At 44.4% G+C, this 27599-nt stretch overlaps 1 protein-coding gene across 1 annotated transcript in view; it reads right to left on the bottom strand.

Annotated features, from left to right (window-relative positions):
- The window catches only part of kirrel3l (kirre like nephrin family adhesion molecule 3, like), a 32060-nt gene extending 6867 nt beyond the window's left edge, over window positions 1-25193 (bottom strand). Inside the window, exons 1-6 of the mRNA XM_029451076.1 lie at window positions 24662-25193; window positions 4762-4917; window positions 3994-4143; window positions 1963-2120; window positions 446-596; window positions 163-268 (exon numbers count right to left, since the gene is read on the bottom strand). Of these exons, the coding sequence (XP_029306936.1) occupies window positions 163-268; window positions 446-596; window positions 1963-2120; window positions 3994-4143; window positions 4762-4917; window positions 24662-24701 (761 nt within the window). The 5' untranslated portion in view covers window positions 24702-25193. The remainder of the gene's footprint in view (window positions 1-162; window positions 269-445; window positions 597-1962; window positions 2121-3993; window positions 4144-4761; window positions 4918-24661) is intronic.
- Window positions 25194-27599: the final 2406 nt, after the last annotated feature.

Below are 27599 nucleotides of genomic sequence, written 5' to 3'. Positions count from 1 at the left end.
ACACTTGTACTGCTTTTTTTGGATGACATCTTTACTCTGGTTGGTGGCAAATAATGTCTTGAAATAGTTGTACGAGTGTGCTGTGTCATCATCTTAGACTGCTGGCTCTGCGTGTATGGTGGCAGGTTCAGAGTGAAAAAGATTAACACACAGGCTAAATACCTGTATCCGGTGATTTCAGGATTGGCCGAAGCAGAGCAGATGAAGAGAACCTTGGCTCCCTCAGTCACAGTCTGAGGCTGGACTGATAGAGTCACTGAAGGAGGGTCTGTGGAAAGGAAAGCCTTTATGTTACTGACACAAATTGGATTCAGTAATCTTATTGGCACTGTTCAACTTTTAAAAGTGCGACAGAATCAAATGCGCTTTACAGATCACTGTACATGGCATGCACTCTGCTACAACGTTTTGATATGTTGCTGTTTGCTGATGCCGGGACACTCACGCTGAACATTGATGGTGATCGATGTCTGTCGTCCAGCTGGGGCAGCCGGGTTAAGAACCCTGCAGGTGTAGGTGCGTCCAGAGTCACTGTCCTCAGGGACGATTGGAAGCATACTGATAGCTGACTCCTTCTTCCCGTCTTCCAGCATTGTCTGTAGAGTTGCACAACAATTGTAAGATACTGCTGGATGACTGAACAACAGTTTACAAACTATGCTTTTAAAGAAAGTCACTTGCCATTTGTGATCACACTACTTCAGGAATATCTCTGACACTGCAGGTCATGTGTAAGGCGTTAGAATTGCCGTCCCGTTCTTTGGCATGGCAGTTAAATCATATATTTTACGATACAGCGGGGGATATTGTGCTGTTCCCACATTTCTGAGAGTGTTCCCCGTCAGCGCTCCTTGTTTGTCATCATCTTTTAAATCTATTTACTGCTCACAAAAATCAATACGTCTAAGTGAGGAAAGGTGTAGATTCTGAGGATATGGCTCACTGCGCTTACTTTCTCCCTCTCTTACACACACACACACACACACACACACACACACACACACACACACACACACACAATCTGTGATGGCCAAGGTGCCTGCATGTCTGTTTTTTTGGGTGGTGACAGTGAGGAAGAAGTGTCACACATCTTAGGAAGAGAGCAAGGGCAAGCTGAACCTTTTCCCTGGACAGCCAAATCAATGGACACAGGCTTTTACTTTCTCAGCCATACGCACAAAAAGCACTTTTATGCTAGATCAAATCACATCCCTGCCTGTCACCACCCCTCACTAGGACAAAGCTTTCTCTGCCCCAAGTCTCATCTCTTAATGTTGGAAATGCTCTGTTTTTCACAAAGCTATCTCACTAGTTAACTCTATCTTCTCTTTTTCCCGTATATTCTTCTTTTCCTGTCCTCCCTCCCCCCTCCAATCCCCTTCCCTCCCTTCTCACTGCAGGCTCTCGCCTCCTTAAATGTGGCGTTTAGCGTCGTTTAGCGTGGTCAGAGAGCATGAAAAATGTGACACTTTCCCAGCCGTGGCTGGCTTACGCTCCGGCGCATCCCCATTGTGTTTCTGTATTGTTGTGGGTGATTTCTTCTCTGCAGAAACTCTACTGTATGAAACACTCATGCCTGTCTGAGCTTTGGCATGCTCCAGTTATGCTGTAGTGTCGCTGCATTAGCGAGCAAAGGGGGGTGGAGGGGGGTTAGCGAGTGAGGGGGGGAGGCAGAGGAGGAGAAGGCGGAGGAGGAGGAGGTGGGAGGTGGGGTCAGGCATGAGTGAAAATGGGAGGGGGACTGCAGAGAGTGAGCGAACAAATTGTGTGAGAGAAGGGTGGTGATATATAAAAAAAAAAAACTGAGATCATGTAAGAACGAAAGAAATAGGAGTACCCTAGGAGAAAATATTTCTGTTTTGAATAGCTTTGCATTTATTTCTGCCCGCTGATGTGTTGTAATGTTGTGTGGGTGTTAGTGATTGAATGATGATGCCGGGCATAGATGTGTTCTCACTGTACCTTGGAATAAATTGCCGTCTCCATGACCTCGCCATCTCTGTACCAGGTGATCTCAGCAGCAGGTTTGGCTCCTGAGGCTCTGCATGTGAGATTGTGTGGTGTGTGGGCCTTAAGACGTACAACAGGTCCGCCCTCCACCACAGGGTCTGAAGGAGGAACTGTAAAGCAGAACGAACAAACCACTCAAAACAAAAAGACTCATTACAGCTCTAGGCCAGCACAGAGCCACAAAGAAGTCATACTGTTATTGAGCTCGCTGTTGCTCTTAGCACAGCATCAATACATTGCAACAGCAAAATAGGCAAACAGTATAATCTTATGGCCATGTATCTGTTTAACAAGGTGTAGTTTCAGACATGAGAAAAGACCAAGAACAGTTGTCATTTGGAAGAAAAACAGACTCAACCCTATTTATTTCCTTTCTTGGGACTAGCATTATTACACTATTTGCTCTTACTGCTGCAGAGTGATGTTTCAACTGAATTGCTTATTTGTTCATTTATTTGCATGGTTTCGCACGCACCACTGGCAAGCCAAGCGTGCCACCCCTGATGAAGGCGTCTATCTCCCCAACCAATATGAGAAGGCGTAAACATGGGGTTTGTGCTGGCCTTTCTCGCTCCCTCTACCGAACCAATTTCACTGTGTATATCTGAATTGTCAGAGGTCCTTCCACTGCCGCGGCACGGACACTAATGGAATCCGAGTGCTAGGTGATTTTAATTTCCATGCCGATTCCCCTGACTGCACTCCCGCCGTTGACTCCTTTGACTGTGCAGGATTGCTTTGGTCTCATCTGGCCACATTAATTTGCACACACCCATACCGGCATAGGCATGCACAGAAAAAGCTCCCTTCTCTCTTTAACACTCTTATGTCCACAAATAAACATAAACCACAGGGTCCTGAGCGATTTCCTTTTATATATTTATGAAATGCATATATTGTTTTGTTTATGAACCAGCAGTCTTGGTCTTTCAGATTGCATTAAATGTAAAAGTGTCAGTTTCATCAACCTTTGTTGCTGCCTCCACATCGTATCTGTATGGCTGTGTGTGGGCATGTGGTGAGGACAGCGCTTTGTGCTGCTCTGTGCCACTTGAACGCAGGTGAGCTTTCTGAGTCTATTCATCTAGTTGTGAAATGTGCCTATGGACCGATTGTGATCTGCTTGCCTTTCCATGGCAACCCTATCTGTGCCGCTCGTCACCCTCGTGAACTCAGAATGCACACCTTAATAGCAACAGTTAGATTCAAAGACAGCAGGCTCTGTGGTGAAAGCTCTGCATTGTATCATGCTTGTATAATTGCTCCCTTTCCTTCTTTCTGTATAATACTTTCGTGTAGGTGAATATATGGACAATTAACGGTGCAAATGAATAGAGTGATATTCTATTGTATGCCACCAGATGCCAGCAGTGCTTTGCCGATTCCAATTCCCACAAGACCCGGCCCTCGTCTACCCCCCCTCCACCTCTGAACGTCTGTGTGAAGAAGTAGATCACTCACATCATGTTAATGTAAAACCGACTTGCGGTTGACAAATGTTGTGGCTCACTGTAAAATGTGCTAACTGTGCAGACCCTGACTTTCAAGCGGCTACGCAAGTCATTTGTGACTGCAGCAATCACATTATCCTAGACGTCCACAGTCTTGATTATCACTACTGAGAGCAGAGAGGTTTCCTTTTTTTTCTAGATAAATGTCTTGGCTGAGCCTTGCTTGGTTTGAATTATACTATCAGGACGTGATTTAACCCAGGAAACTAGATTATCTTTGAGTGGTGATCAGAGATTGTTTCATAAATTGCCAAATGAGTAATTTTGGTATATTCTTTATTTGTCTATCTTACGATGTGTTTTAAATGCGATCATCTTTTTAGGTATTGTACATGTGTTATTTGTAGATTTGTCTACAGGTTTCTGTGTTTTGTGATGAAGACACTCCCCTGATTGTTCTCAAGCGCTGCCAGCCTGCAGGCCTTGGCATGAGGGCTTGCTGTGGGGATCATGCATGTGCTGTGTATCTTACCTAGTACAGTGAGCTTGGCACGGTGGGAGCGCAGTCCCGCCTGTGTAGCCTGACACTCATACACCGCGTCATCCTCCAACTCTACCGAATCGATCATCAAGCTGTGCTCGCCTGATAGCGGGTCGCCCATTAAGGAATAGCGCAACCAGCCTGCGTGAAGCCAGAACAGAGAATAGAGTCAGAGACAAACAAACCACCCAACAACAAACACATAATGAGAGGACTATACAATGAACAGACCTCTGCGCTGAACAAAGGCTAGAGAAACGTGGCAAGGCTGTTTAAGACACAAATCAAAGCAAGCAGCACCTCACTGAGCCAGGCATTGAGCCGTTGTGTTAGCAGAGCTGCGTGAGGCTGGAAATGCAACATGTGAGAAGGCTGCTGCATGAGGAGTCTGTCCTTTTAAAGGCAGACACAATAAAGATGGGGTGGCTAAGGTGAAGAGGAAGCCTCTCCACCTTCTCTCTAGTCTGCCACACATTTAAATGTCAGCGCGTGACAAAAGCCAATTGATTATCTACCTTCCTACAAGACCCTTAAAATGCTAAACAACAAATGAAAGTTCGGAGTGTGCAGCAGTAGCCGACCTGTCTGCAGAGCATTGTTCTCTAAACATTAATTTGCGTAAAACTCCAGCGGTCGACACAGAGAGACTTGGTTTCTAATGAGACCTGGCATTGATTGTGGCAAGACAGACAGAGAGAGCAATAAAGACACAGAAAGCTGTAGAGAAAAGAGAGAGAAGTAAGAGGTCAGTGATAATACCTGGTAGGTCTCTCTCTCCACCCAGTGCCAGGCCATCTTTGGTCCATTGTACCATTCCCCGATAACCCACAATGACACAGGGTAGAGTCACCGATTGGCCAGATACAACCACCTGGTCCTGGGGCTGCTGGGAGAAGTAGGCTGCTTGGGTGGCTGCTGTGAAAAGAAAGAGAAAGCACTATTTGAATAAAAGGTCTTAGAATTCATAATTTCACGATGGTAGATGAACAATTCATATTGATACGTAGGTCCTCAGAATACGTATATAATAACAGTAGTAATAAAGTGTGACTGTAATGTAGGGTTGTGAAAGAAAGTTAATCTGAAAGAGGGCAGACTCCTAAGAACTGGTCTGCTCACTCCCTTGTTTTCATGGCACTCGCTGAGAGAGAGGACAAGGCCGACGTGTGAAAATATAATTTTTTTCTCCATAAATGTGGCTTCGAAGAGTCGGATGCGCCTCATAACTTATTTAACTGTTTCTCGAGACCATATGGTTATATGCTCGCTGACATGAAGCAAACACATTTCTGGGGAGAAAAATCTGCCACTCTTTCAGTGTGCTTTTTGTAAAAATGGATGTTAAACAATCAAAACTCCATTAAAGTTCCCGGGGGACCCATTCGTTTGAGCCTGCTGAAAGTCAGTGGAGACACCTGCCACCGTTCTGCTGCTGTGTTTAAGTACGGCACACAGTCTCACTGGATTGGCTGGCCTGCTTCCACACGCATGCAGAAACGCCGCGTGAATATGGATCCACGGCTTCAACTGTTTGTGCCACTATGCTAAAGATTGAGTATTACAAACCCGACTGGAAGGGGAAGATGGCAAGACTCCAGGGGTAACTAATCAGTAGGAAAAGGTAGGAGGAGAGGGAGAGAGGCAGTTGGTTGGTTATCTAAGTGGGGTGTCTGTTTGAGTCGGGAAGAGGACTTAACAAAAACCTTCCCTCATTCTCCTTCTTTCTTTCTTTGTTGCTCAGTGGAGAATGGAAGGGAAGGGGGACAGAGGAAGATAAAGAGGGTTCTATTCAGGCAGTGCTAAGCCCCCCCTGAACTGCTTCTCTTGGTGGGAGCGCTTAAACAGACAGGGTTGCTCCCCCCCAAGCAAAGAAAGCTGCTGAAAGGAGGGCAACATACGGCGGCCAGAGACGCGCTATTGTCCCCTTGTCCCTCTCTTTTAATAGGCCTCTTCATTTCCAATCAATCCTGCTAAATGCAAGTTTAATAGCTTTTCAATAGCAGCTTTTCCCCCCAGAGGGTAGCTGGGATTTTCTCTCTCTCTCACCCCTTTCCTCTCTGCCCCCTCTTTCTCACTCCATTCTCTTTAGTTTTTCTTTCCTTTTAAAAAGGGGGGGGCTTCCGAAGTTGTTGGCAGTGTTTATTCTGCACTCAATTATCCACTTCATCTTGGGGTGCACCATGGACTGAACCCTGCCCCTCGCCTCCCCTCTCCCTTTGCACCCTCCTGTCTCTGTCACCCAACAGCACAATTAAAGCCGCCAAACAGTGAGTTCATCAGGAACGTGAGTTCTCCATGGCTTAGACGACCGCTGAGGTTTCCCAACTGCCTCAAAAACCCATTTTCACATGCGCCCATTCTTTCTTATTCTCCATCTGGGCCAAAAGAGATGTTAATAGATAGCTGAAAAAAAAAAAAAAAAAAAACTACATGTTGTACATAATGTCTCCCTGTACATCATTTTACCAAAGTGTCTGAAAAGCCTATTGAGCTGTGGGTGCATACCAGGTATAGGCTGTATGTGTGTCACGCACTGTGGATCAAAGGAGGCCAATTTGAGAGCGTCAATGAGAAGTGAAACGTCTTCTAGCTCAGGCTATTAGGCATTTAGCGAAGGCTGGCATTTTCCCATCATACCTTAAAAAATGCTGTTTTCACAGTCTGCCTGCCTGTCCCTAACATTCTGCATTGCATGAGTGTTTTTTTTATATGCCTCCCCTTGTAAGGCGAGTTAGGGATTTTTCTCTTTGTACTTGCAACACTACAAACATTGATTGCAATTAAGTATCTTGCCCAGAGTGTCTAAATGTTTACAATGGGTAATAATTATCTGCATTGGTTTATTGTTTGGATGGATTACATGCACTGAATTGTTTCTCTTTACCTCACCCACATACGATTTCTCATGCTCACATATGGCAATTAACATCACGCGCAAGTACGCATACAATCGCAGGTGTACAAATATAGAGTACAGCGTATGTGCTGTAGCGAATGTCTTCACACCATATGAGTGATTCATTGCTCTCCAGATCCCTTATTGAAAATGCTCAACAGAACATCTCGACTGGCTAATGACTCATGCCAGATTCCTTTAATTCCTCCTTGCTGAATTAGACAATTCTTTGACGGTGTATTAGCAGCTTAATTACATGAATACATTTCTGACGGGGAGAGAGGGAGGAAGGGAACCAAACAAAGAAACTGGAGAAGAGGCAGTCAGAAGAAGTAGGGAGCTGTGGGTGTGAGGAGGCTTGTTCTTGGAGTGCTGCAGTACAAACATGCATGTACACAAACACCACAATGCCACCACTTTCAGTGTTTGCACCATACTCGAAATGAGGAGCCCGTCTGTTAGCTGCAATTTAATCGCGTTCAGTAAAAAAGATTTGAATCCCCTTGAAATCCCAACATTTCTGCAGTAGATGTGTTTATTTACCATGTCGTCTTGAATGTTACGCAGGTAAATATGTGCCGTGTAGATTAGATGTTCCACATGCTGTGTGCTTAATGCTACTTTAAAGGCAGTTACATTTCCCAAAAATCATCTCAAAAAATTACATCAACATCCACTCTGCTTCTTACCTTTGCTGTGTGTGTGTGTGTGTGTGTGTGTGTGTGTGTGTGTGTGTGTGTGTGTGTGTGTGTGTGTGTGTGTGTGTGTGTGTGTGTGAGAGAGAGAGAGAGTTTCCATCCCCCAGTAACAAGGTCAAAACACATTTGGCCTGATACATTTTAATCCGGATTTCTCAAAATGGAATATCATTTCACACTGTTGGATGCACATGTGGCTATGTTTGTGTGCGTGTGCGTTTCTGTCTGACTGCGTGAGCTCAGTGTGTGTGTGTGTGTTTTTGTGTCTAAAATTGTGCTACTTCCGTGTGTATGTGGCTGTGCGCATTTGAATGTGTGAATGAGTGTAGAGGGTGGGGCAGTGTTAATATGGAAAGCGACTTGTCAGGCACCGGAGGGCACATTTAGCAGTTACTTTGACACAGTGACTTTGCTGTCTCTGTCACATGGTCAGAGTTAAGTGCAAAACAGCCTCTCCGACTTGAACAAAACCTATTAAAGAGCTTTGCGCCGATCCTGGCTCTGCCTGCACTTTCTCTCCTCCATCTGAGCTGATAGAGATACATTCACATCAGGAAGGATCAGGAAGAGATGGACAGATGTCAGCAATGATCCGTCCACCACTGGACATCTGCCTTGATAGAATTAGATTGTGTGTGTGTGTGTGTGTGTGTGTGTGTGTGTGAGCGCTGGCCATGATGCTAAAGACTGAGGAAGATGATGGCACTGCAGATAACCTTTAGATAAAATGTGGATCTAACACACACAGTACAGTGCATTTACTACCAAGTCACCACAGTCATAATCTTTTACGCCATTTTGGTAATCTGCCAAAAAACTAAATATAAAATCCAGGCCATAAATCAGCATTCAAAAAGTCAGGCCTTTCAAATGAAAACATACAATGACGTCATACTCTCTTGTTTGTAACAGCTTAGGCGATGCACTCTGTCCATTTCCCCACGTTGTTACAATGACACTCAACTGCACATGTTCATTCACTCTTAAGAGGCTCCGCGCTGCGTTCGCAGAGAGTCCCTATTTTAGTCCTGATTTTATTCCATGTCCCCATTCCAATCCAGTGCAAAGAGTGCAACATCCAGTCCTGTGGGGTCTATAAATATAAGTGCTCTCAACTTGACTGGACAATTTGCTCTGTGCAGTAATAATTCAAAATGTTAAAAAATAGCGCCTGATATCTACTTGCGTTTTTTCCCCAGCGCTGAAGCCAGAATCCTGTGCCCAGCTGTTTTGAGTTTTCCACAATAAGAGGCAGAGAGGAGGAAAAAACAGACTCCAAAAAAACCCTTGCACAAAACAAGGCAATTGGCAAAAAAGTGTCAAGCTTGGAATAAACAACCCCTTTCCCCAAATGTCATCCATTGTGCCTTGTCTAGATAAGGCTTCTAAATCGGGCTGGAAAATGCAAGCTCCATTTCTCTCTGTATGGTATTATTATCCCTTTGTTTTGAGTCAGGCTCTTTTGTCTTCCCTTTCCTTTGTATGCGTGCGTGTGCGTGCGTGTGTGTGTAAGTGTGTGTGTGTAAGTGTAAACAGATAGTAGTGCGGAGGTAACTGAACCAAAGAGTATGTCCCAAAGAAACCCTGCACCCATCTCATGTTTGATCTGGCTACTAAACTCATTACAACAACTCCTAGAGAACTTCTGAGGGCTTGAAGAGGACTAACAACAGATACCACCCACCAACTCGTGGCAGTGTGGCGCCCAACACATTCACTGGATGTGTGAGGAACCTCTGTGTTTTTCTTTGACTTGGGCCGTTGTGAACAGCTTCAGCTTGTGCCTCTGCAGATGGCCTCTTCTCTCATACCTCTCACACATCGTGTGTCCCGGCCTCTCTTCAATCCTTTCTCTCATTGCATTGCATTTCAGCTGCACTCCCACCCACCCACTCTCACTATCTTTTTTCCCATTCTAGGTTTTTGTGCCCAAATTGCAGTCTAACAGCTTTTTAAGAGCTGTTTTGCTGGAGTTTAATCCTCCTAGCCTCCCCGTTCAGCCTTTATTCCATTGTGAAAATCTTGGCTCAGACCTGGACCCTTTTTCGAGAGTGGACCCGCTCATCCACCCAGCCCCCCCTGCTGCTCTGCTGATACCCCCACCCAGGGCATTCTTTACCATTCCTCTACAATCCAGCCCCATCCTCTCATTCCTCTGTTTATCACTCATACGTCTACAGTCAGTGAGCCGTGATCCCTGAAATCAATGCCCAGCAGACCCCCTTTGAGAGTTATGTAAGGTGTTACTAATTGTTGATTTGCTTTCTCCATGGCTCTTTCTGCCATCACTCTCACTGTTTTTCCGTGTCAGCTGTCATCTCTTGCCAGCCTCTCCCATGCACTTTCTCTCTCCGTCTCTTCCTCTCCTCTACCCTGTATCCCATGCCCCTTTTTCCCACTCTCTGCATCCCCCGGTGTGAAAATCACAGGGGTTTGTGTCAGCTTGTCAACACAACACTCAAGAAAGCAGGGTAAGGGGAACAACAGAAGAAGAAAAAAAGAGCCACTACATGTTAGAAAGACCGGAAAAACTGAGGTACGGTAAAAATGGAAAAAGTGGGCTCCTGTCAGCTTCCAATTGCAAAGGAGCTGGCCATGAGAGGGGATTGATGGAACGCTGTAATCAGTCTGTCTCCAAGGCTGTCACCACAAGGTTTTTTCTCTGCTGGAATAGGGCACTGCACACATCAGGGCAGCAGTGAGGCTGATCGCATGGGCGAGCAGCGGCAGAGTTTCTCCCCGGGTACCTGCTACAGCAGATGCAGTGAATAGAGTAATAGAGTGGTATGCATACAAGGAGAGGAAGAAGGGAGGGGAAAAAAGGAGGAGGCTCTGGGGGGGAGACCAAGAGTGCTGATGTGACATAGTCAGTGTGTGAGCGCATGTGATCGGTTCGCGTAGTCACTGTGCTGCAGTGCCCGACAATGTGCCATAAATACACTCATTCTTATACTGTCTTCACACACACACACACACACACACACACACACACACACACACACACACACACACACACACACACACACACACACACACACATACCCCACACACAGATGCACTGTCACACTCCTATATCTTTAGGGTTTCTCGTGGGCACAAGCATCTCTCTCAGTATTAATTCTAGCACAGCTTTTAAACACCCCCCCCCCACACATACTCTGAAGCCAACAGCCAAAGAGCTGAGAGCTGACTCCAAGTAGACAGATAGCAATTGACTGGCTGGCTGGCAGGAGGACAGGAAATAAAAAGCCATAAAAAAAGAGAGAAAAGGGGAGGGAGCTAGTGGTGGCGGTATGAAATTGTCTGTACACATCAGCCGCCAGTGTTGACAAGATGGTGATTGAGCTAGTCTTGTCATTTCGTGTCATTCCTGCTTACCCCCCGGTGTTTTCACTGCAAGACAGCTGCTGGCTGGATCTGTGTCACAGTTCCAGCCCTTTTCTGTCCCCCCTGCTTCTCTCTTTTTTCACTGTGTCTGTACCCCCCCCCCTCCCTCTTTCCCCAGTGTTTGGGTGGAATGGCTTTCAGTATAATTTACTGTGCTTTTAAATCATTAACTTCTTGTGCTGTTTGCAAAAGCCCTGGTTTAGTGTGCGCACAACAGCTGACATGGTGGATAAAACAGCAATGGTGCGCAACATGTGACTGAGAGGCTTTTCAAAGATGGGGCAGGAATAAAAAAAAGTAAATCTTTTCATAACCGTCTGCAGATATGACACGAAAACAAATACAAATATAAATAACTAATAGATTAATAATCCATTAAACAATGAAGACATCATGTTAAAATTGCCTCCATCTCTTGCTTGTTCTAAAAGGCGGTGGAAAAGAAAACAAAGGATTTCTCTACATAGATTCTGTACTGGGACTCTGGGCCTAATGCCCTAGGGTGTCAATTAATTTAGTCTAGGGATTTGCGGCCTACTCTTCCTAATTGAGCCCAGTGGAGACCCCCTTGGCTTTTCACGATAGGAAGTAGTGCGTTTCATAATTAATACTTTTTTTCTCCTTTTATTATTATTATTTTTTAATGAGGGTGGTAATGTTGTAAATGTATGCATCTCATTAGAGTAAAAGGGCCATCTACACTATTGTTCACTTCTGCAGTGTTGGGTGCTGGTGAGATGAACAAGAGAGACAACCTCATTCAGAAGCAGTGATGGCACACTGAAGTCAAAGCTGTGCTTTTGTGTGTGTTGGAATATAAAACACAGCTAACTCAATGAGAGTCTCATTAGTGTTGCTTAATATGTGTGCTTTTTAAAGCTTAGAGGTTAATGCCCGACTTCCCTCCATTTCACTGGAGCTCTTTAATTTGATGCATAATTCTTTTTTGTCAGCAGCTGACAAGAGCCCCTTCAGAGAAAGCAGCTGAGCTGTGTTGTGAACTCTGCATCCAACAGGAACACAAAGGCACAAAAACACTTCTAATTAAACCTGTTTAAAAATGTTCTCTTCTGCTCGCTCCACATTAAAGAAGAAATTTCTGAAATCTCCTATCTTCCAATCTCCCTGTCCAGAGAACATACCTCCTGGCGATTAAACAAATGACCTCCTCTCCCAGGAGAGCCATGGATCCAGTGAAAACAATAAGTGTGTGATTCACAATGCTGCCGCCTCTCTGTTCTTACAACGGCCTTCAAATTGCCATTTATTAATCAATGTCTGTGGTTAGTCTGTGACCAGAATTTCCTTTCCCTTTTCATCTCGAGGTGGAGAAAAGGCGAGTTTTAATTTAACATCACATTTTTATTCCGTTCATCAGATTGCCTGAAACTTGAATCATTCCTTGAACATTACTGATGACTAAGAGCTTCCAGAACACAAGAAAGGGAGGGAAAGAACGTTACCTGCCGACCTCAATACATCTTGCTTTGTGTTGAGAAAAAGAAGGGAAGGGGGAAACTAATTTCCTGAAACTCTATTTCTTAAGCGTTGATTAGTAAAGGAGCATAATTAGAGTGAAATGTGAAGTCAGGGTTTTTTCAGATTATGCCGCTTCCTCTAGAAAAATCAGGCCATGATTAATGAATAAATGATTAATGAGCAAACTAATTAATCAATTAATTATTAAGCAAGCACTCTGAACAAGAAACGGGTAGGATGACGGTGAACAGTGGATATAAGAGATGGTTAGGTTGTGTGTTAGAGAAAAAAGGATTTAGGATAATCTGCCTGTTTGTTCTGTCAGTTTGTTTTGTCTTCCGTTACAGGGGAGGATGAGGAAGAGGGCGGAGATGGAAGGCTTAGCCCTCCGTCTTGAGCTTCCTGAGTCAGCTGGTGTCATCTTCTTTGAGAGCATTGACCTCAAAAGGCTGCATTTGCAAGTCCCCGCCATATATCAAGGGGTCAGGTCTTTATGTTGCGCAGTAGTGAAACTTGGCATAACATTAGCCAACTACAGGGATGAAGTTTGCATTGGGCTGTAAAAGGCCACGTAACCCACAGCCAACACCTCTGAAAAAGCAGAGGGTAACACATAGTTCCCTTCTCCAACCAGTCATCTCTCCTCCCCCCCTGTCTTTAACTAGGACACCCTATCAATCTTTGATAATGTGCAGTGTGGGTCTCTCCTGTGTGACCAGGCTGATGAGACATCACAACGGGGATTGATGTATGAAATGCAGACTCTGAATGTAACTGTGATATACTGGACCGTTTCAAGTCAAGTTTGACCTTTTTTTCCCGGATATTAATCGCTGCAGTGAAAGAATATATGTGTGATACATCCCTCCCCCAGGAGCTCCGCACACTTTATTCTTTGACATAGGCGTCTTCTATACCTTTAGCTTAGTGGAGGTGGGGGCTTTTATTCGCCAAAAGTCCCCAGAGCTGCAACACAACAGGATATGGGACACAAAATATTATTTTATAAGCGGATGGGTTTATTGTTTCTATTAAAATGGAGCATTTCTGTATAAAGCTGCATTTTCCCCAACCCCCCTTGACACCCGGAAACACATCCTCAAAGCAAAAACATGAGAGAAGGATCTTTCATCCCTGCATATCTTTCCTGCCGTTTACTGCTGGCCTTATTAACAGAGTTGTGAGTGATGGAGGCAGGGTGTGCTGAGAGAATCTCATGGGCTTTGATGGAGGCAAGCGATGGAGCTGCAGCAAGCCGAGGGCGAGATCATGCTTGTGTATATCCGCTCAAAATGCTTTGTAAAGTTCTTTGTCTATGTACCCTTTTCCCTAACACTTCGTTTACTCCTCCGTACGTTCTAGTCTATTGTTTTTCTCAAACATCCACTGGTTGAACTAGTGCTGCATTCTGTCCTCATCATACCATGGCATTGCAGATTACCTCAGAGTCAACTGGCTGTGAATAGGTCTTTGTCATGCTGGGTGGGTTGGCTCATTGACTGTGAAACCCTGGACATATGGTGGCTGTGTGTTGGGATGTATCATGGCAGAGAATGCTGTGGGTTGGGCTCTTGACCCTTGCCTGGCCTTTAACACGTTACCGGCTGCACTGAAGTCTGTGGCTTGAAGAACTTAAACACTTCATTGTGCACTCTGTTTTTGGGGTGTGTTTTTTTGGGGTTTTACTCTGGGTGAAGAATGCATGCTTTGCAGTAGGGGCAGATGTGTGCTATGTGACTGTTTTACCAAACACGTAGCAGTGACACACACAGATGGACACACACTTTGTCTGTTGTTTGCAGGCTAAAGCTATGTCGAACGTTAAAAAGTCCCTGTATCTTTGATGGCCAGACTTCTACAGAGAAATCTCCTTTTGTCCTAGTGCAATAAGACTGTTAATTAAGGGGACGTCAAGCTCTTCCACTATTTCATGCATTCTATCGGTTTGTCTGCAAAATAAGACTTTCTTTGCAGGTCACATCTACGGAGAGGCCTCAGGTTTGGGGCTCTGATAAACATGTGGAGCATTACTGGCTCTTAAACCCATCTGGTGAGATGATCGATCATTAGACAGAGTGTGGAGATAACTCCCTCAGCTTGCCTGCTGGCTACCACTGATCCCATATCACCCTCGCAGGATATGGTATGAATCACAGGAAGTTGAGATCAATCTATATAGATTGTGCCGCTTGATTACAAAAAAAAAAAAAAAAATCCCATTTGGCTTAGCCACTCGAACGCCTCAGTCTGGCTGAGTGTGTAAAATAATAGCTTTTTTAACTTTCTCCTTTTACCGATTTCTGATATTTGTTGAGGCCTCTCTACAATCTGTCCTACCTTCATTCATTTTCTTTGCTCAGTCCATCCTGCTCTTAAATCTCCCTTCTTGAGGGAGTCGTCTTTTAAATCTTAATTAAAACAGACTCCAAACCCCCCCCCCCCCTCCCAGGGGCTGGCTGAAAGCAGCTTAGAACAATCAAGAGGACGGATTAGAAGTGAGAAGAAAAGAAGAGAAGAGGAGACTCAAAAGGGAGGGAGGAGGGAAAAAAACAACAACGAGAATGGAACGTCAGATGAAAAATATTGAGAGGAGAGAGAGAGAGGACTGACCCCTTTCCTTCATCTCCCTGATCCTCTCTCCTTCCCCCTTCACTCTGTCTCTCCCTCTCTCTCAGGGCTCTGGAGTCTTGGCCTGACCTATTGACATTCAGCTTCTCGGCAGATTAAGCAGCGAATGGAGCCTTTGGAAAGGGTAAACACACTGGAGGAACAATGACCAACAGGCGGCAACCTTATTGGATTCTAATTAACTGCCAGGAGAGATGGCTAGGAGCATGTTAAGTGCTGTGGGACACAAGTTAGAGCCCCAGACCTTAAGTACCTCAACTCCCCTCATTTCTTGTAGATTGTCTCTATCTTCCTTAATCTTCCCCTGTATCTCTCTATCCTTACTATTCTTCTCTCTTTCAATATATTTAGCCTCTGTTTCACATATGGCCCATGAGAATGGCAAACAGAGGCTTTTAAAAGCACTCCTCGGAGAGCTATTTGCCATACCTTTTTTATTGGCTCCTTTTCTCTCTCCCCCTCTTTTTTTTTTAACATGATGGAACGAGGCTCATCCCCCAGAGGTATCTGTTTGAGCGATAAGGTTAAAATGGTCTGAAAAATTGAGAGAGATTATTTGATATTGAGCAGATTGAATTATCTGGAGTGAGGGAGAGGGATGAAGGAGAGCAAAATCATTTTTCTGCATCGCCCTCGGGAGCAGCGCTACCGGAGGGAGTTTGGGAGCTCAACGGGAAGGAGCTGAACCTCACAGTGGTCACATCTCAGAAAATACGTCCGGCTCTTTTTTTGTGCTCCTATCCCAATTTCCGGGGGTCCCCTATATGGAACCACAGGCAGTAATTAGACTGGTCTCATTAATGTGTTAGTGTGATTGAGGACCCTGGCTATCGTGGGTTGTAGCTGACACAGAAGAGAGAAAAAAAGCAATGCCCTGCTAGAGACAGGCCATCGTCACCTCAGCAGGCAAATAAAGCAATTCATTAATAGGTGTGAAAACACACATGAAGCCACACATGTGCAAACACAAACACACACTCTTACACCTCAGTGTGAATACACATACTAATGTTATGGGTATTCCATGAACCCATTGCTTGTTAACACATTACCTGGGATCAAAGAGGCAAAGGCTGGAAGGAGAGAGGACTAGAGCAGTCATTATTTGTAGAGGAAAATTGCAGCCCAGTGTTATGTTTGTTATGTTATGTCCCTCGGCAAACCTGGCAGAATGGAGGTTTCATCCGCTCCACAAAACGGAAGGATCTCTTCTCTCGTTACCATCATGTGAGAGTCTTTGAAATCCTCAGAGTACTTTTTTTTAATCAAAGCTGGAAGGAAATGAATCGGAGCTTCAGTTGCGATCCAAGCCTGGAGGTATAAAAGAAATCCACATGACCACTGTCCATTTTCACACCATTACAGCAACAGTCATGGCTGTAATAGGTTGAATTGGGCCATTGATTTCTCTCATGCACCCTCTTTTTCACCCGAAAAACTAGTCCATGCCAGTTCTGAGATACGCCCAGTTCTTTTTAACAAAACATCACATGCTCAAAGACAGCTCACACAAAACTTAAACCTTGGCCCAATAAAATCACACACACACACACACACACACACACACACACACACACACACACACACACACACACACACACACACACACACACACACACACACCGCAAATACAATATGTCCCAGCTTGAGTTCCTGGGGAGTTAAACAAAGGACTGAGTTTAAATTGGCTTTTAAAGAACTCCCCAGCACAATCAGGGAGTTGACTGGAGCTATACTATAGTGTGTCAGAGAACTGTTTAGAGGAAGAAGAGTAGTTAGGCCAGAGGTCTATAGTGCAGTGAATGCCTAATCTAAAGTGTGACGGCTCAAGAGCTTCTCTCCACCGGCTTCAATAGGCCTCCAATCAGGCCTGCCCCTTAATCTTTGGTCAGCTGTTTTAACTGGCTTGTGATTGAGTGGCTTCATTAAAGGCCTATTTATCTCCCCCTGTATCACAGTCCTGAAAGACTGGTGACACACTCAACACACCCACGCACCGCCTATACATGAGCCTTAGCACACGCAGCATATCCGGCAACACAACAACCAACTACATCAGAACATGTTCCCTTTCAGTTATTTGAAAAGATTTACAATCTCTGTACTGGTTTTTAACAAACTTTCATCTTATTTCTCTCTCTCTTGCCAGACAACCTACATCTTCTAGTCAGCTTTCCTGCAGCTTTGACGCCACAGAGAGTCACAAGTTCTTTCTAAAAATGGTCCCGGGCACTGTAGCCTGTGATACCTTCGAGGGTTTGGCATAGGGCTGTGTTGCAGTGTAATACTGTCTGAACAAAAAAAGCAGGCCCGGTCAAATCATGACCTCACACAGACCGAGACCCTCCCAAACAAGCCACAACAAACAGCTTTCAGTTGCCACTCTCTGCCTTTGATCTGAAGAAGCAGAGATGAAATCTGTCTCTTTCTTCTCTTCTCTTTTGCCCTTTTCTCTTTTTCTTTACGGCATCTCCTTATATCTCTCTATCCCCTCCCGTTGAGCAGGTGTATTAAATGAGGTGACTATTCCAACAGCATTGGGCCGCACCTCAAAGTGCAGTCTGTGAAGAGGGCTTTTCTCTCCCTCCCTCTTATCTTTTATCCCTTCCATCAGCCCATCTCCTTTACTCTCACTTTTCCTTTCCCTTTATCCTTCTCCATCCCCTTTACTTCTTTTAACGCGTTCCCTCGCACTCTTGAATGTGAAATAGAGAGGGCCATACCTCTTATCTATTTGAATTCATCTACACCTCCCTGTCTATCTCCCTCTGTGCATCTCTCTCAGCCTTTTGTCTATTTAGCTATATGTCTAATTATGCTGTCTCACTTATGTAATTAGCGCAAAAATAAATGGCTGCCGCAGCTTTGTCTCTCCCCTTCACCCCTCCCGTTGCATGCTCTGAGAAAACAAATTATGGAGAACAATAGGTACAAATGGCTTCTGCACCAAACCACATGATGGATGCAGCCTGGGTTCCCTGCATCTCATCCCTTCCTCTTTTTCCTCTTCCTCGCTTACTCTCTTTACTCTCCCTCCCTTCTCCATTATCTCCAGCTCTATATGTCTCTGTTTGGAAACAGGGGAGGACTTGAGCACTCTCTCGCCCAACTACCCTATCATTGTATGGCTGTATCATCTGTCTTCCCTTCTTGGCACTGACACTATATTCACACTGACATCATATTAGGCAAGGTCCTTTTTCTATCCCTTTTCTTTCTCTTTTTCTTTCTCTTTTTCTTTTTCTTTTCTTTCTTTCTCTTTCTCTTTCTCTTTCTCTTTCTCTTTCTCTTTCTCTCTGCACTCTTCCCCTGCTGTTGTCTACACTGGCACTCTCTTCTCCTCTATCCCCCAGAGCATTCTATACACCATGACTGCAAAGCAAACGCCTGGGACTTTCTAAAGCAAACAGCCAGCATCCTGTGCCGTAGACCCATCTGTGGATAGTCTGAGCAGGGAACAATCAGTCCCTCTCCGCCACTGCCTAGTTCTCTTTCCAGGCCCCTGGGATTTGCACAGCACTAGGATGCCTCAGTCAGACGGGTGCAATGTGCTGGAACAATGGTTGGGATGCTTCCTCCAGGAGGGGTGTTAGGTTCACCTCAGCCAGCTTGGGAAGCACTTAGCCATGTGTTCTTGCCCTCCTTGCTGCAACTTCACAGGAATGTGGCAGAAGCAGAAAAGCCTCCCACTATACACCTTCCTTACCCCACCCTTATACACTCCCCGCAGCCACAACTTTAAACTCACAAAATGACACATGCACACACACAACCACTTTCTGCGTGTACAAGTATACACCTGAGATCTAATGTTTAGCCTGACGTGTTTGAATATCAACTTTCTAATAATGCCCCTCAGACTTGCAGTCAGTTACACCTTTGTTATTTTATCACCTCAGCCTTTCTGGAAGAAAAACAGCAGGTTTGGTTTTCACCAATACAAGCATATCCATTACCTGGCTCCTGGCAGTAAACCCCTTTGACCCCTCTGCCTTCCCTTTCTTGCTTTCTTTCTTTCTCTCTCTCCCCCTCATTCTCATGCCGAGCCCATTGCCGTTTCAGCATCGACTTTCATTGGGCAAACAGACGGCAGGAAAGAGACACACCTTGCCCTCCTACCGGTCCACCCGCAACCCAACTCAACCACCCACGCACTTCACTGTTCCCCACGTCTCCACACAGCTCAATAACATTAACATGTTTTGCCATTGAGGGAGCCGCAGTTAAAAGCTCGATCGATAAGCTTTGACTGACATCCCTCAGTTGATAGCAAATTGGCTGCCTCTTCTAACAGACCTCCCAGGGCGAGGTTCTCAGCCTCCGTCCGAAATGTAAAAATGGAAATAAAAGACATTTCTCTAACCCTTCACCCAGCCTCCTACAACAACAGTATTTAATTTTGCTGAGGAAGAAGAGACTGAACCACAGACAACCCACTATTTTGGTTAATAGTGGAGTGACTAACACAATATTAGCCCTGGCGTTGCAGGCAGTTTGAACTGTCGGGAAGAAGAGATGAAAAGAAGAATAAGAAGGGGAGGGGGGGTGTGGGTTGGACTTCAAGTAACGAGTAGTTGTAGTCCCACAAGTGTATGCATGCTGCTTCCATCACTAATAAAGTGAGCAGCAGGCATCTCTTGTTTCCTTGAATGTGTTCTTACCCCTAGTTGGTTAAGGAGATGACATATCCTGATTGCTGGAGCATCATTAATTAGACAGTTGGACTTTGACTAATCGCTCCAGAAAGGGCACACAGCCCTGCAGATGCCAAACACTCATCTCAGCTTATCATCTTCTGTCCCAGTGTGTGCCCTTGACCTCTGTGTGTGTGTGTGTGTGTGTGTGTGTGTGTGTGTGTGTGTGTGTGTGTGTGTGTGTGTGTGTGTGTGTGTGTGTGTTTCTTCCGTGAGCTCCTTGTGAGTCACTTCTGGATGATGTGCACATGCCACAAGCCCTGGTACACCCAGTTGAATATTTCAGATCTTGTATTTAGTGCCACTGACTATCACATTTCATATAAGGAGAGTAAAAAGAGGAGTTAAATGAATCAGCATCCAGTATTAAATAAACATTCAGTTGTTAACTGAACTTTTCTATTTCCTGAGCCTCTTCTCAGCTGCCAGAATCCTTCTCCAACAGAGCTATCTTTAATACAAGGTTAAGGAACATGGCTGGTGAAGATAACACAGGAACAGATATTGCTGCAACGCAGAAGATAAATTTCAATTTGCTGTTGGTTTCTGTGTCTCGGCAGGAGATATGAAATTCTTGTCTTGCAGGGCAGGAATTGATTGGAAAATAAAAATGAATGTGTGGTCTAGTATGTCTGCAGTTTTTCTGTTGTATGTTGGTTTCTGGGCTTAGGGTCTTTTGAAACGGTGATACATCTTTCTAGAAGGAAGTGACGCTTGCATTTTAGGGGACGATAAATGCAATCCAAGTCTTTCTTAAAAAAGCTGCTACTGTATGAATGTGACTGTTTCCCTTGGGGGGCTGTTTTAATGACATGCACACAATCCCTGTTTCTCACTCTCTCTCTCTATTCTTTCTATTAGTGTGTTTGTACAGAAAAATAAACATGTTTGTGCTGTAATGGGGGAAGAAGACTCCAGGCGATGGCAGGAAGCTGACATGGCCCTCCATTGTCCCATTCCCTGTCATTTCCTCCCCGGATCCTCCGACTGCCCCAGAGGAAGACAAGGTGAGGATGTGCAGAGACAGACACAAGGAGAAAGCGAAGACAAAAAGAGGATGGGCGGGTAGAGGTAAAAATAATACTGGAAGAGGCCAAGCGCCATCCACAGTTTGCTACCTGCCTATTTTGGCTTCCTGTGTTGAGCCATACCAGCGTACACATCCAGTTAAGTTGCTAACAGATGATAACAAAGCCTCAGAACACACTGCCAAGTTCTTTATCTGTGTTTACCCGCATGGCAAAGCTGATTAGAGACGGGCAACATTATGAAGCCCTATTGTTTCCTTTCTCCTTCCAGTTTCTCCTTCCGTACACGTAGCAAGTGCGTGTGCGAGAAGAGGGAATGGGAGGATATCTGTTTATGAAGAAGGGCGGAAAGACAATGGCATGCGTGCAAGACACGTCTCCAGGATGAGAAGAAACAGCAGGCCATTGTTTAAGATCTTGATCATTCATTACTGTCTGTCTGTGCATGCGTGCCTGTCTGTGTATGTGTGTCATGCATATCCAAATAAAAGTGAAAATCTCGAGGCTTTGTACAAGAAACATTCAAACATTAACTTTTCAATTTGCTTAAAATGCTTTGGTGAACTAAAATACATATTGTAGGATGGATATTAAGGTACAGCTACAACAAATGTATAGATTTCTGCACTTGATTCGTGGCCACAAATTAATCTACATAATTCAGATACAATGTTCAATTCAACACCCCAGCAGCAAAACAATTACACAGAGCTCATATAGACAGGAAATCAAAGTAGGCCAAAATTCATCTATATCTTTGCCATGAGTATGTCTCCTAAATAATGCAAGACACTTCTGTTCAGGACTCAGCTGTGTTCGGATTCTGCTGCGTATGCACTATTGTGCACTTTGTATCTAACACTCCTCATAGGCTGGCTGGGGTTCTTGCCTTCAAACTTTCTACACTTTACCTACTTTATCCTCAATCTCTTTGTATCACAGAGGATTGAAATTGATCGAGGGAGAGAAATGGAAAACTGAAAGCAGAGATTTGAGTATGAGTATGTTTGTGTGTTTATGTGACAGAGAGGGAGACAAGATGGAGAAAAGGTTAACGATGCTCGGCAGTCTTCCTCAGTGTTTCCCCATTGCTTGTCAGCTTAATCATCGAGACACTGGTGACACATCCAAGTCTTATCCCTGCAACACGACCCCCACCCCTTATCATCTTAAACTCTGTTTCCCTCTGCTCAATCCTAACTTACTCCACAAGAAATCAAAGAGTGGCAGTTCATGAAATACGCACATTTCCCTAAAACCAAACTTTTGGGTCACGCTGCCATGCACTGCGTCCACAAACATATCGGCGCTGCGTGAGGGAAAGACAAATCTCTGGTAATGGGAAAGGGAAGGATGATGTAGTGGGGAAGAGAGGGCTTGGTCAGGGCTTATCACTTCCCCGGCTGGATATCAGTTCTCTGTTTGTGCCTGTGTGTGCTTGCATTAAATATGTGTGTGAACAGGCTTTCAACCTTCGGTGAAAGTCTGCCAGCCGCCTGCAGCCCATTAAGCAGATACGCTCTCATTTCCTCCTGTCCCACAGTCACACATTCTGCAGCCAGGCAAAAGAGTTGTGAGAAGAAGCAAGGTGGAACATTTCCACGGCGTTACACTATAGTCAGGCATGAGTGGCGACACGACTTAAGAGGAAGGGAGAGAAACTTGTAATCTCAGCTCACAGCCTTTGAACTTGGCCCGATGAGACTCAAGCGACCCAAGCAAAAGGTTCCAAAGAAGAGCTCACTGAAGATTACTCAGAATACTGATGCAGTGTGGAATCCAATTCCTCTGAGAGCCCAGGGGACTTTCTGAGGAAGTAAATTATCTGCGTTGTACAAGACTACATAGATACAAATGTACGCTATATGCCATACACACATTTCAAAGTAAAGTCATGTGGTGCGGCCAGATTTTGACTGTAAAAAAGGCTCAATAAATGAGGTCTAGGGTCTCTTAGGTTCTAATTAGGGCAGCTGGTACCATTTTCATTATTTGTGTGTGGGGGTGAGAGAGGGAAAGAGAGAATGTGTGTGTGTGTGTGTGTGTGTGTGTGTGTGTGTGTGTTGGTGTGTGTGTGTGTGTGTTGGTGTGTGTGTTAGGGTCGGGGGAAATATGCCACTGTCTGGCTACCGCCCCCTTCTCATCCAGCTGTTGCTAGTCTGTCAGAGAGCAGAGGTCTACTGGTGTCATGTCCCTCCCCCGAGCTTTGAATAATGACAAAACCATGCGGAACCGGGGCTGAAGGTAAAGATGTACTCACAACAAATGGCCATTAAGCACGCTTTGCTATTTGTCATCTTGAAAGCTGATCTCAACATTGCAAGTGATTCAGCCTGGAAGCTACAAACGCTGCTTCTGGCCTAGGCAGACAAGTAAAAAAAAAAAAAAATCTAAAGGGATTTTTTGATTTCATTATTCCACCCTTTGTCTCTCACAGAGACTATCTGTGTACTCCCTCATGTTTAAAGCTAATTATTTTTATTTTAAAGTGTTAAAACCACAAACTAGTTAATCAACAACTCTGAAAAATGCTGATAACCCAACAGTTGCTTAGTGTTAATTGCGTCAAGAGTTCATTTTAACAGCTGCTCAGAGAGTATGCTTGTTCATAATGATTATATGTATACTGGAAAAGCATAGATGTTCTGTTCTCTGTCTCATGTTAATTATATTACAAGATCACTTTAATTATAAGATAGACATGGTGATGCATATATTATTCACATACACTTGGGAAAACTACCTTTATAAGACAGCCATGCAACAAATGAAACACTAAGTCATTGTTTTCAAAAAAGCAAAGTTAATTTGTGTCATTTTTGCATTAAAACACACTCATAGTCAGATTTAAATTGATACTGGGTAGTTTGAGTTTAAGCATGGAATATGATTAATAATCCATAAACAAACTACTGTAGGCAAATCGATTGTGCAAACAAAAAACAGCAGAAGGTGGTGGGGGCAGACAGGTGCGGTATGTCTCTGCCTGTCTCCGTGTCTCTCTCTCACACACTCACTCTCTCTATCCCTTTCGTATTCTCTCTCTCTCTCTCTCTATCTGCCTTGCTCCATCGCAAATATACCCGCGAGACTGTGCTCCCCTCATGATGCACCCTTTCATCTGTTTACGCACCGTTCATAGTAACCACGATTGTGATGGATTACGACTCAACTTCAAAAACCCGACCATAACGGCCCCCTAGCAAACATAATTTACACATCGTTTCATCGGGCTTAACCGCTTTATTTAGTTTAATAGAAATCATTAAATCAATGTGTGGAGCCCTGATGAACTTGGAGAGGGAAAGAGGTTGCAGAGCTCTGCACGGCGCTGTCTCCTCTCTCAGAGCGTTAGTTGTATTATACATACTGCTTATACTGTATATCAAAGCATTTTGACCCTTTTTGTAAAACACGAGATAATATGCGTGCACATGCGTTGGACTCCGGAGCAAGATTAACACCAGGTTAACACAATCTTTTAAGTTCAACTTTCCGTTCGTGCGCCCTGCATCCGCAATCATCCCGATCCAGTAAAACACCAGATAGTCTCTCTCACACATCCGACATATGAACCAGAACAGAAACCCCGAATTACGCAGTGCCATTATTCATCGATGCTTCGGGTCGGCTTGCAGACAGTAAAACCTCCTGTTGTAATCACTCTCACAAAACTAATTAAACATTTACCGACAATTAACAGCAGTGGATTGTAGCACTGCAGCATATCAGCTGTCCCTGTGTAACGGCGCGCTGGATGGCTTGACGCATCGCGCCAGTGTGGAGCGCGTTCCTGTCCATCAATAAAGACCTGCATGCTAAATGATAACAAACAAAAGCATGTCTTACCTGTAGCCATAAGGCAAAATATGAGGTATAATGCCGTCATTTTAGTAGATCTGGACGTGGATTGTGTTGCGTGGAAGGATTCACTCGCTCCGTCTATGCGACTGAGCTGGTTATGGTCCACCGCGGCACCGGGATCTCACCGGACGGTCAAGCGCACTGGGATTTGTCTATAATAGCATCCAGGTAAAGGAAATGTCTCTGAATGGTCCAGACAGTTTGTAAACTCTCAGTTAACAAAGCATCTCCATAGTTGGTAACTTTCCCCACTGCATCAGCTTCTTCTATAGTGTCCGTACCCTCTTACGCTGGCACCGCTTTTACCTCTCACTGCGCTCTCTAACAGTCCATTAGTGAATCGTGGGGTTTCATTCAGTAGCTTCCTCCACAGTTCACTTTTTAACCTGTGTGAGCATGCTGCGCTCGAAAGCGATCTCTTCTCCTCGACAGTGCGCAGTGATGAACCCCGGTGAAGTTGCCTCTCGCCCCCTCCGCTGGAGTCTCTCTCACACTCTGTTCCCACTGTAACACACTCACTGCTTCTCTCTCACATACTCTTCCCCTGTCGGTCTCCTCTGTTTACTTCTCACTCCCTCTCGCCAATAGGAAATGCGCACTGACAGTCATCTGGTAGGGAGGGGTACACCAAATCTGGCAGGAGCTGAGTCGGAGGAGCCCCTCTGCCTCAGATGCTTACCAGGGGGGTCCTGCGGCCCCCGCCTCCAGGGCCCCGCTATTGGCTGAGTGGGCGTCAGGGGAGGGTATTTAAAACACTTATTCTGAGTTAAATGACTGCCGTGGCATTTTTAGATTGAGTAGCCCACATGGAGACTTCAATCATATTAATGATGGACACTCAATTTGGTCCATGGGTTGCAGGAAAAATCTAGACACGGTTGTAATCTAGAGGTACATTTTGTAAAATGCAGCTCAATTCCCTTATATGAATATTAAAGCAATGTGATATTCATGGTAGCTCACTATAAAACTTAATTTTCAGCATGTTTCATCCTTAACTCTTATTTCACCTTTTACTTGCAGATTTGTGATTTAATCATGTATATACTGAACAATATGTACGAACGTTACAGAACTACCCTTCGCTTTTGTCAATCATGGTTCTGATTAATATCAATTAAACTATTGAAAATGAGTATCCAGTTCAATCCATTCCCTCCTTTACCCAACATACTTAGAACTTTATTATGGTGAATCATCCATTGGAGCAGAATCGGCTGCAGAGGTTTTTGCCAAATGGTGAAACGATCACTTGAACTAAACTCTAAAACCTCAACACTTGAAAGGATAAATCAATTGCTGTATTAAACCAGTAAAACTGTCAGCAAAACCTACATCTGTTGATGTCTTTTGTTTACTTAGCTGTACTCCAAACAACTAATGTTATTTAACCTATGTATTGCTATTTCAGTTAACTCACAAATTAGAGTTTTATAAATTGAAGTACCTCAATGGTTTATGCAGTGGAGTTCATAGACTTATTGAGTATTTTTGCTAGTTATTTTCTTTGAAGTTTACTCACAACATACATTTTTTTCAGGTGCAGTTTGATCTAAAAAAGAGCCTATTGTTCATTGTCATAGAGTGGGTGCTAACATGAACAGAGAACACAATCATTATCATTATTCAGCAAAAGCTAAGGCTTTTATAAAGAGATGAAAACAGTGTAGTCTATCACTTGTCTGTGTTTATAGGCTTGTTCTTTGAAGTTGTTCATTAGTTATTCAAGGATCTATTGATTAACCAAAATAATAAGCCTTGCAGACTTCTGGTTAATCAGTCTTTCACTTGTATGTGTATTGTACCAAGCAACAACTTAATACATTGTTAACAACCCCCACCCCCCCCCCCACACACACACACGCGAACACATGAGCCCTGTTAGCTCAACCAGGTGGTTAGCGCTCCAGACTGTGAAAAATTCATCAAAGTGTGTAGATTTGGACACTGAGGACTTCAGCACGTGTGGATTTTAGAGAACATCATCCACAAAAATATTATTTTTTTCTTACGTTTCACGCTGCATTTAATTAAAGGCTGTAGCGCACAATGATTAGGGCTCACTCCCCATGAGGGTTCCCCCGCCAAACAGTAGTTTTCAAACCCCGGGGCTGGCCTTCCTGTTTATTGCCTCCCTGTAATGCAAACATAAGGGTCCCCTGCCAGTAAACACATGTTGATGGAAGAAACAGCTTGCACAGCTGGGAAGCCAACCCAGGTTAGTGTGAGTGAGCACATGGGTAAATGAGCGTGTCTGAATGTGTGTGTGTGTGTGTGTGTGCTTGTGTGTAGGAAGAGATTCTTGTTTGTTGATTTTACATGTGTCAGAATACGATTTAGGTTGTGAGTAGGAGCTTGAATGTGAAAGATGAAGAGTAATACAAATAAGTGTGTGTGTGTGTGTGTGTGTGTGTGTGTGTGTGTGTGTGTGTTTGTTTATGGGCCATAGTGTGCACGTGTGAAAAACAATAATGAATGACTGACAGCAGGGCTTGGGTGAGCTGTAAAACAGCAGGGGGTCCCCCACCAGTTGTGCTGTGCTAATAAAATCAACATCCATTGTGTAAAGTCTGTCACCGGGCACGATGCTGTGATTGAAATGTATGATCTCCTACGGCTCACACAGATGGACAGATAGATGAGGGTAAAACAGATGATACATTCACAAGCATCATCTTGAGCCAATAGTCTTAATTATGCTGGCCTCCGTGGCATCAAATGGAGGCCGCCCATGCTCCCCAAGCTTTTGAGTCTGTGAATAATTTATAAATAAAAAGGGGGTTTTCAGCTGTGGGTTTATCAATAATAAATATGGTTTGATATTTACTAAACTGTTCAGAGGGAGAAAGGGGTGACAGTTAAGACGTCGTTTGCATGGTAATTGTAAGGAGGTAATAAATAAGGCATGAAGTGGAGATATATG

The sequence above is a fragment of the Cottoperca gobio genome, chromosome 16 (assembly GCF_900634415.1).
Source record: "Cottoperca gobio chromosome 16, fCotGob3.1, whole genome shotgun sequence".
NCBI lineage: Eukaryota > Metazoa > Chordata > Actinopteri > Perciformes > Bovichtidae > Cottoperca > Cottoperca gobio.
This window is presented reverse-complemented; position numbering and strand designations above follow the sequence as displayed.